Below are 9,891 nucleotides of genomic sequence, written 5' to 3'. Positions count from 1 at the left end.
TCGACGTAATATTCAAAAACCATGATGATATGTTATACGCGTTATTTCTTATAGGTCAATATTAATGATTGATCGTTTAAAAATATTGTACAAAATTTAATGTATTCATTTCGGTCAGTTGAAAAATTATTCCTTAAAATGAATGAATAACTCACGTAATTAATTACTTTCTTTACCAAAAACATGGATATTCGATTTAGAAAGAATTATGAGACTTCGAAGCCTCTATATTACTTGAAGTTGAAAATTCTATCGTTTCACACAAATTCGTCAAGCTCAATATTCGGACTCCTCCGTAGAATCCGTACGAATATAACGTATGACGCGTTCGCGACGCGAGCTTGAAAGTGTGTAATAAAAACGAGCTCGTCGCGCGATAAGTAAACCGCTTGAATTATCGGCTCCGGTCTTTCAAAGAAAACAAAGCCTCTTGCCAAGTTCTCGACGGGATCGACGGAAAAGCGATATCGATGAACAGAGGGATGTTTGGTAGATGATCAGTGAGAATTTCCTTCGAAATTTTCAGGACGCATCTATTTTTAATCGAATTTCGACGATAGAAAACATCTTCGAAATTTAGGTCCCCATTCTTATACGAAACAAACTTATCGTCAACTTTTCAATCATGTAAGTGAATAATAATAAATTCTTAATAATATTTCCACTTAATAAAATTACGAATACGCTAATCGATTACGTATCATAAAAAATAAAAAATTATAATTGATTACTACGATATATCAATATGGGATCTATCGATATAGCAAAAAGAAATGAAATATTGACAATGATAAAGTGCATAAAGGGTTAGAAAATTTTCTAAGTTCTTTTGTTAAGTTCCGATAAGAAAGATACATACGAACATAGGAGACGATTCGATGATTTCTCTGACGTTCTCGCTAACGAGAACGAGCTCTCTCGAGTTCGAGAAAGAAAGAGATAGATAAGTAGTAGTATGTACTACGTAGTATAAGCTTCGTAAAGGAGAGAAAGGCGAGTTACCGAAGGATTTAAGATAGAGAGAGATAGTTCAATATCGAAAGGAGACAGAAGGAAGACGCAGGTAGTCGCGATCCAATTTAGTGGCGGATATCCACGCGAGATCTTCACGATTTCTACACACGAATAAGACGGAACTCGCCGACCGTGAAATCATATGCAGTTGTCCAGTCACGGATGGCATTGCCTTTTCGATCGCCGTCGCCGCCGCCGCCACCGCCACCGTCACCGCCACCACAGTCGCCGCCACCGCCACCGCCGCCACCACCGTCGTCTCCGCCTCCACCTCCGCTTCTCAAGATGTGTTCGGGGACCATGCCGATAGATGGCAACACCAACTGGAAGCAACATTTTTTCCCCGCCCATTTCGAGTTGCGTATGCCGGAGACGGCGAATCATCGATGCGCGTACCACGCGTGACGTGTCTCGCGCGCTCGAGAGAAAGAGAGTGGATTAGTCGTGTAACATGAATTCTTTTCTTAGAAATTCTAACGACCTTCCGGAGAACAAACATTTCCTTATTTATATTTAATGTTAATTGACTTTTTATATACTTTTTATTTTTAATAATTCCTTGAAAAAAGAAAAAAAGAAAGAAAGAAATCATTTTCACATATTATAATATTTATCATTACTTTATGGTATGAAATTTTATTTCAAATAAAAGATACCACTTGTGTAGAATTTTTAAAATAGAATCTACGTTCGACTCAATGTAGCGGAAGTATAAATAGTCGAGATAACGAAGACATTATACAGCATCCACTTATGTTAGGGTTAATAATAGACTCTACAAGAAAAGCTGGACGGGTGGCGACGAAATCTCGTTCATGTCGTCGAAGAGAATTTTGTTTCACCCTCTCTCTCTCTCTCTCTCTCTCTCTCTCTCTCTCTCTCTCTCTCTCTCTCTCTCTCTCTCTCTCTGTCTCTCTCTCTCTGTCTCTGTCTGTCTTTCTCTCTCCTCTCTCTCTCTCTCTCTCTCTCTCTCTCTCTCTCTCTCTCTGTCTCTCTCTCTCTGTCTCTGTCTGTCTTTCTCTCTCCTCTCTCTCTCTCTCTCTCTTTCTATTTCTCTTCTCTATGTAGCATAAAACGAGGATTATCTTACTCTACCTTCTCCATAATTATGCGTTACACAATAGTTCTCGTCGTTCCTGACTCACAAGTCGTCCGTCTGCCTTATTCCGGGCCAACGAGCACGAGCTATTTCCCAGGCGCATATATCTCCACGGACTGGCAAATTCCAAATACGCTTCGAAATCTCACACTCGAACAAGATCTCGAAGGCATTGCCGGCGTTTCCTATTTCAAACGACCGAATGGGTAACGCCAGCGAATAAAACGATTAGTTACCGCGATCCTACCTTCGCAAAGCCGCCAATAATTAACGACCATACATTCCGGTAATTAATCAAGGTGTGCGCTCGCAAATTGGAAACTATCCTGAGATTTTGTTCTTGCGTAAAAATCTAACCGATAACATTCATATCGATTATCATGTAAACATTTGCCCGTTAATAATAATAAACGTTCAAAAGAAAATCAATTGAACTTAAATAAATAATTGTAATTGTAAATATTTTTAATATTTTAAAATCAGACAATAATGATCGTTTAAAAATTTTTAACAATAATTTATCCTTTACCGATATTTCATATAATTGTCTGACTCAATTGTTGAACCTGACCGTTCAAACACGCGCTCGATTCGCGTTCTTTTCAAACCAATGTACTATTAGAAGTTAACGTTAAACGTGACCCGACCAAGGATCTCATTCGCGTGCGGTATTAAATTCGTGTCTCACGGTAGCAATTCGTTCTTAGGGACGCTGCCGTTTAGATCACCGCGTTCTCTTTGCCGTACAAAACTGCCGAACGTTTAGATCACTTCGAGGAATTTCTTTTCAGCTTTTGAAACTTTCACAGAGACACGCACGATCCAAATCTTCTCTTAACGTCTAATATATCGTATTCAAAGTTTCATTTGTGAAATTAAAGATAAGTCGTCGTCGTTGTCGTCGTCGTCGTTCGAAGAAACAAAAAAATAAATTTTTTAAATTTATACAATATCAATTATTCGATCATGAAATCAAATTAAACATTCGATTAGATATATTTTATTCAACATATTTATCTTTCTTTCTCATTTCCACGAACAGCAAGATTGTACAAAAATAAGACAGCAGTTTCCATGCGAGATCGAATTTGGAGTGCCTGATTTGACTGATCGTGAATTCGAGTACCCAAGCTGGGCCGTCTAGATCTCTCTTTCTTCTTTATCTCTTTCTCTCTCTCTTTCTCTCTCTCTCTTTCTCTCTATCTCTCTCTTTCTCTCTCTCTCTTTCTCTCTATCTCTCTCTCCTTCACTCTTTCTCCCTTTTTCTCTCCTCAGCGTTCGGGTACGGCCGCTTGAAGAAATATACACGGGACGCGAAAAGCGTCGCGGCGCTGGGCGTCCTGCGTTACGTCGAGTCCGTCGGAATGTGTAAATATACAAGCCGGCGAGAGACAAGCTTACGGGCGCTCTATATACACGGCCACCCTGAATTTATAAGAAGCCGTGACTCTAACGGCCGAATCGTGACGTCCGTACCAACTGTCGAAATCTCGCTAAAAGGCAGGAAGACAGATTTAAGAGTGGAAGGTACAAAAGTGAAAAAAAAAGCTCACGACAGTCTCGACCCAAGACATCGATTGTTTCAAGATAATGAGAGAAAGAAACAGAAAGAGAGAGATAGAGAGAGAAAGAGAGAGAGAGAGAGAGAGAGAGGAAGAGAGAAAGAGAACATGATCGACCCGGCAGAAATTAGCACGGAGGGAGAAGGATACGATACGGCCTTGCTCTTGGTGAGGGAAGGGGAGTCAGGAAAAACTGGTTCGACGTTCTAACGAGTTAACGCGCGAGAATTCGAATTTTTCATACGCGAGGCACCTTACATGATTCACGCTCGAAAACTAGTTTCGTTTCTACCTTCTAATAACGTCGTGTAACTTACATCTTTCTCACGACTCCTATATCGCACACTCAGTTCGTACAACATCGGTCAAAAGTTTGATCCACCTTAGAAATATTAAATAAATAGATTAATCCTAATTATGATTTCATTTTAGAACTTGTAATAATGGATATTAAAAAATAATTAATTATATGGATATTAATAAATAATTACGTCTCTTTGAGTAATTTTATACAATATGTCTGGGATATTCGAAAATTTTAATTCAATTAACTTACCTTTCTTAATGCGATATGTTTATTATTATATCATTAATATCATTAAAAAGCACTGAACTGAAAGTTGGTTCTTCATTTGTTCCGTAGGATTCGCAGAACGGCCCGGTGCTGGACCGATGGAGTATCTGCTCGGCTGAGGAGGAACCGCTGGTGTTGCAGCAGTTCCTCAGGTTCGCCGAGACGCGTCCGTTCGTGCAGCAGCTGCTGCTGGCCGCCGGAACGCCGGGGACGGATGCTATGTCACCAAGCAGACGACCTTCGCCGCCGACGATGCCACTAGCACACTTGCCACCGCCCTTGCACCTGCTCCACTGCGGCCTCCCACCGCCGGGTTCGAGGTTGCCACCACCGTTACCGCCGCCTCATCCTCCACCCCCGGTTTCGCACCCCTCAATTTCGCCTACTACGCAGAAGCATTATTCGTCAGCCACGACCGGTGGTAATCCAGGAATAACGAGTAATCGGGGGAACTCGCCACCGAGAACTCTAGATTCACATATGAACGTGTCACCACTTAACAGACTGCAAAGCATGCAACCCTTCGATTTTCGTAAATTGGGTACATTAGGCTTGCCAGCGTTTACACCATTACCACCTGTACCACCTACCGAGCAACTTCTGCAGAGTCGAAAGTCCATGAGAAATCCTCAAAGTCCTCATAGTCCGCCCCATCATTCGTCCAGTTCGCAATTACAGAGGCCTCATGTGCCAGTGGCACCGGTTTCTTCGTCTGCGCTTAACTTTGGTCATCCACTCTCCGTCGCTGTTTCCTCGGGAGCCTTACCACCTACCTTTCCCAGTCATTTCCCACCGCCACCACCGATGGTTAAATCGACGGGTTCCATTGCCGGCCTGACAGCACCTACGGACGTACACAGTGGCGGTGAAAAGAGTAGCGAGTTTGGCTCGGAAGAGGATGAGGATGACGACGAAAACTCCGATAGTGCATTGAACCTCAGCAGGCGTGACGCCGCATCGAAACACGTGGCAGCCGAACATAGACATCCTCCACCTTTGCCGCTTCAACCTGCGCCTTTAGGAAGGCCACCTGGTATACCCGGTAGAAAGCCTCATTCGCCTGGAAAAAGACCAACGGGACAATGGGGTGCTTCTGCCAATATGCCACCCAATCTAGGCACGCCCTTCATCAATCCAACCACTGGTAAGAAGAGAGTTCAGTGCAACGTTTGCCTGAAAACATTTTGCGACAAGGGTGCCCTCAAGATCCATTTCAGTGCGGTACATCTCCGAGAGATGCATCAGTGCACCGTCAAGGGTTGCAGCATGATGTTCAGTTCGAGGAGATCAAGAAATCGGCACAGTGCCAATCCAAATCCGAAACTCCATTCGCCACATCTCCGAAGGAAGATTTCACCACACGATGGTCGCTCCTCAATGGCTCATGCGTTAGTTCTACCACCTCAGGTTGGTCTTCCCGTGCCAGCAACAGGACTCAATCATTTGCCCTTTGGTTCGTTTCCTCTGTTAACTCCACCATCCGAACTGCGTTCACCTGCCTCTCTCTGTGCCTTGGACTTCAAGCATCTCGACCTGTCTTCAACGCAGAGCCAAGGTAGACCTTATGAGGAAGCTCTTCAACAGAGAATGCCAGTGAGCACGGGCTTACCTACTAGCACGGTTTCCACAACAGTGTCTATGACGACGAGTAGTGGAGCGTCTACCGTTGCCGCGTCGATGACCACTACTACAACGACGACTAGAGGTGGATCGTTTTCAGGTGGTGCGACTAGTTGCACGGTGTCACCATCGACATCGATGATACCTGAGAATGAAGAAGACGATGACGAAGACGACGGTGGCATTGTTGTAGTTGCCGAAGATGAAACGAACGATGTACCTTCCAGATTGCATTCTCGTATGGCTCACGGCGATGAAGACGACGAACAACCGGCTGACTTCAGTTTAGCCAAACGTCCGAAACTCTACTTCACCGATATGGCTGACGAAGAGAACATCAGTAATATCGATAGCAATGAGGACGATTCCGTTGGTGGCACCGATCAGCATTCCTTTAGTGTTGGTCAACACACCCTCAACTCGAATACCCTTCTCCACAGCAGGGGAGTACGTAAAAGGAAATCCCAGCATCCAACGAGATGCGCCGTTTTATCGGAAGTGCATTCTTCGTCAACGGATGGTGACTCTTCAAACGACGAGGAACGGGTTCAGCGACGTTGTCAATCGGATGGTGGAATCGTCCGAGCGATAGACGATTTTCAGAATCAACCGGAGGACATGTCGATGTCACGACTCGAAGCAGAAGAACGTAAGATCTCGCCAGCCTCGCCGAAGAATCCAGACACGAAGTGCCGTAACTCACCGGAGACGACTTCAATCAGTGAACGAGAAACAACGACGACGTTGGAGAGTGTCCGTAGAGAAACAGCAAAAGAGAAGGTCGACGATCTACCTCAGGACGAACCGAGGGACCTCAGTTCGAGGGCGAGCAGTGTTAAATCGCCAAAATGTCAGATCAGTCCAGAACCAAAAAGTTTGCATGAACCAAGCGTGGAGGGTAACTCGACTACTGCAGTCTGTGATTCGGCATCTGAGTCTCAAGAACGGGCGAGACGAAACAAAATAGGAGAACAAGAAATGCAGGTCGGTAAGAGCGAAGATAAAATTGTGGTTTCGAGAAACGAGTTGGAGACGACAGAGGACAAGATCATCCGACAAAACTCAGACGATGTTAGGAGGCGAGATGAAGAGGAACAGGAGGAGGAGGTGGAGGATGAGGAGAACGAGAAGACGCAGGACGAGGAAGATGAGCCAATGGAGGAGGTCGAGGATGATGATGATGATGATGAGGTGGACGAAGCGCTGCGCAATCAGGAAGGTGAGCGTCCCGATGATCCCCCCCGTGCCCCGAGCTCGGTCGAGAGCCGTCCAACGACAGCCGACGAGCTCTCCCACGACTCCTCGACCAACACTTTGCGTCAACTCGAGTCCTTGTCGCAGGGTCGCACGATGATGCCGTACACCGAGACGCAACGGGTGGCTTCGAGGTCTGGCCGCGGCTCTACCAGCCCCGTCAGCCTCACGACGCACCAGGAGACCACCATGGACAACTCCTCACATGGCTCTCGTTCATCCAGCGCTTCACCCTCCACAGCGGCCATGGATATGGACAATAGCCTGATAACCTACGCGAGATACGAGAATGGTGGCTTCGTCAGTACCCAGGAGGTTCCGCTTGATCGTGAGAATCCACGGCGTTGCACGGCCTGTGGCAAGGTCTTTCAGAATCACTTTGGTGTGAAAACTCATTACCAGAACGTCCATCTCAAGCTGATGCACCGTTGCAGCGTTGACGGTTGCAACGCGGCCTTTCCCTCGAAGAGGTCCCGTGATCGTCACTCTGCCAATCTCAATCTCCATCGGAAGTTACTCTCGACCTCCTCGAGTCCGCCCCTTTCATCAGGTAGCCTGCCATCCAGTTTGTCGCCGCGTGTCGAGGATGCTCCGATGAATCCTCTTCTGCACAACGAGTTCCTTGCGAGACTCTACGCTGACGCGGGTATCGGTACTGCTGGGATCGGAGCCGCCGCAGCCATTGGTACGGGCATCGGTCCACTCGGTGCTTATCCCCTGACACCTAGACTTCCACCATCTGCGGTAGATCTAGCTGCTAGGATACCACCGCCGCATCCGTTGCTTCTTCCACCTCATCTGGGCGCCACATTTCCAGGCCTGTCCTCTTTTGCCTCACACTTGGCTGGGCTGAATGGTTTGACTCATCAACACTTGAACCACCTGACGAGACTCTCTCAGGAACAAGCAACCAGACAACCCTCTCGCTCGGCCTCACCGTTATCATCTCCTGGCTCGGATGATAGGAAAGAGGAAGCCAGATGTACCGTACCAGGCTGCGATCGCGTCTTTGGCTCGAGAGCTGTCAGAGACGCACACTCGAGGGATCCCCAGGCTCATCGAGATCTGTCGATTCTCTCTACTAGCGGCTCGTGACCGTTCTTCTGCCGCGAACGCGACTATTATCCCTTACTGTGATGCCAAAATCCTAAACGACGATTCCGATCGATCGCCGATCATGTTGATCTCCCAGGGTATCCAGGATCCACCCGTTCTATCGTCTCGCGCTAATCCACGTGCAATATAATCGAAGGACAACGCCTAAAAAAATATCGCTGATCATTCGTTACATTCACTTCTACTTTTATTCTACTTGCGTTCGTCAATTTTCTTCTTCAAATCGGCTACGATCTCAAACAATCGACGTGCTTCGAACGCTCCAATCTAGTCAACTTGGTATCTCTATCGGTGGGTCCAGAAGTCGATAAGAATTCTCGCACAAAGAGAACCAACCTGTCCGATTCCTGAAATTTCGTGTTTCTCTTCGCTTGGAGTTCTAGCACGATTACCGAAGCATATCTGTGAGGCGCAGTGATATTTTTGAGGGCGCTTTGTCTTCTTCCCAGCTGCGCGAGTACTTTCAGCTCATAAACTATGATTTCTTTCTTTCTTTCCATCACTTCTTCTTTCTCTGTTTCTCCATTTGCAAGAATTTATTTGTTTTTTTTTAGACCATCAAAGTTACGAACGGAAAAATAGAAATATGAAAAAAAAAGAGAAAGGGAAAAAGAGAGAAGGAAAGAGAGAGAGAAAGAAAGAGAAAAGAGAGAAAAATAGGATCAACAATACCATTTGAAAGGAGAACACGAGACGAGAGGGGTGGATCGAGAGTACCGACTCGGTGTGTTCGAGAAAAAGGCGTTCGCGTTAATCGATCCCCAGATCGATACGCGATCTAATTTTATCATCGTTGTGATAACGTAACGTTAGCGAATACGTCACTATTTAATCAATAATCAATTAGCACTGCTGTATATATAAACATAGTACCTTTCGGTGTATCGCGTAATTATCGATTAAGCTACGAGGGAAGCGCGACCGATCGACGGACGTTTTTACCCGAATCGGGGATAAACAGACCGTGAGAAGAGAAGACTTTTGTAAACGGTTCGAATAAACGATAGGAATGAGGACTTTAAATTAGCGAATAAAAAATCGGAGCGATATCAAACGATATGTTGGCAGCTAGAGAAAATGAAAAGGAATGAAAGAGAGAGAAAGAGAGAGAAAGAGAGAGAGAGAGAGAGAGAGAGAGAGAGAAATAAAAAAAATGCAATCTTTACACGGTTCTAAAATAAAAATCGTGAGATGCGTAGACCTTTCGACGTTCGAAGGGCTAAGGGTGTCGTGCGATCAGTAAAGATGTCAAAAAAAAAAAAAAGAAAAAAACAGAAGATAAAAAAAGAAGAGAAAATAAAAATTACAAAAAATATGGAGAGAGAACAATATTAGAGAATGAACCGACCAGCGAATCAAAGCGACGCGTGACGGCGACGTCTCGTGCTAGATATAAATGAGAATAGTTAGATTTTATTTATTGTCTCCGTAGAGAAAAGCAACTCCTCCTTCACACGAGGATCCTGCAGTTTATCATCGACGGCGACTGGCAGTAGCGGGCACTGCCACATTGAATCTCAATTTTATTTTCCAATTTTTTTATTTGCCTTTTTTTGTAACTTTCCTTCTTCTTCCTTGAATTTTTTCACGTCGGAGGCAGGGACAGTTTTTATAATTTTTATTTCTTTTGTCACTTTTTGTTTTTATTTTCT

General features: G+C 45.0%; 1 protein-coding gene across 5 annotated transcripts in view; it reads left to right on the top strand.

Moving 5' to 3' along the window:
• The window catches only part of LOC124425466 (zinc finger protein basonuclin-2-like), a 14,821-nt gene extending 5,511 nt beyond the window's left edge, over nt 1–9,310 (top strand). For 3 of the 5 annotated variants that reach the window (XM_046965822.1, XM_046965821.1, XM_046965824.1), the window contains one exon: nt 4,319–9,310. In XM_046965822.1, the coding sequence (XP_046821778.1) occupies nt 4,469–8,218 (3,750 nt within the window). In that variant the 5' untranslated portion in view covers nt 4,319–4,468 and the 3' untranslated portion in view covers nt 8,219–9,310. Of the gene's footprint in view, nt 1–3,170; nt 3,844–4,318 lie in introns of those variants that run through there. The other 2 variants (XM_046965825.1, XM_046965820.1) reach the window with 2 other exon arrangements.
• The last annotated feature ends 581 nt before the right edge of the window (nt 9,311–9,891 follow it).

The sequence above is a fragment of the Vespa crabro genome, chromosome 7, assembly GCF_910589235.1.
Source record: "Vespa crabro chromosome 7, iyVesCrab1.2, whole genome shotgun sequence".
NCBI lineage: Eukaryota > Metazoa > Arthropoda > Insecta > Hymenoptera > Vespidae > Vespa > Vespa crabro.
Note: the sequence above shows the minus strand (reverse complement) of the source record. Positions and strands in the feature narration are given on the sequence as shown.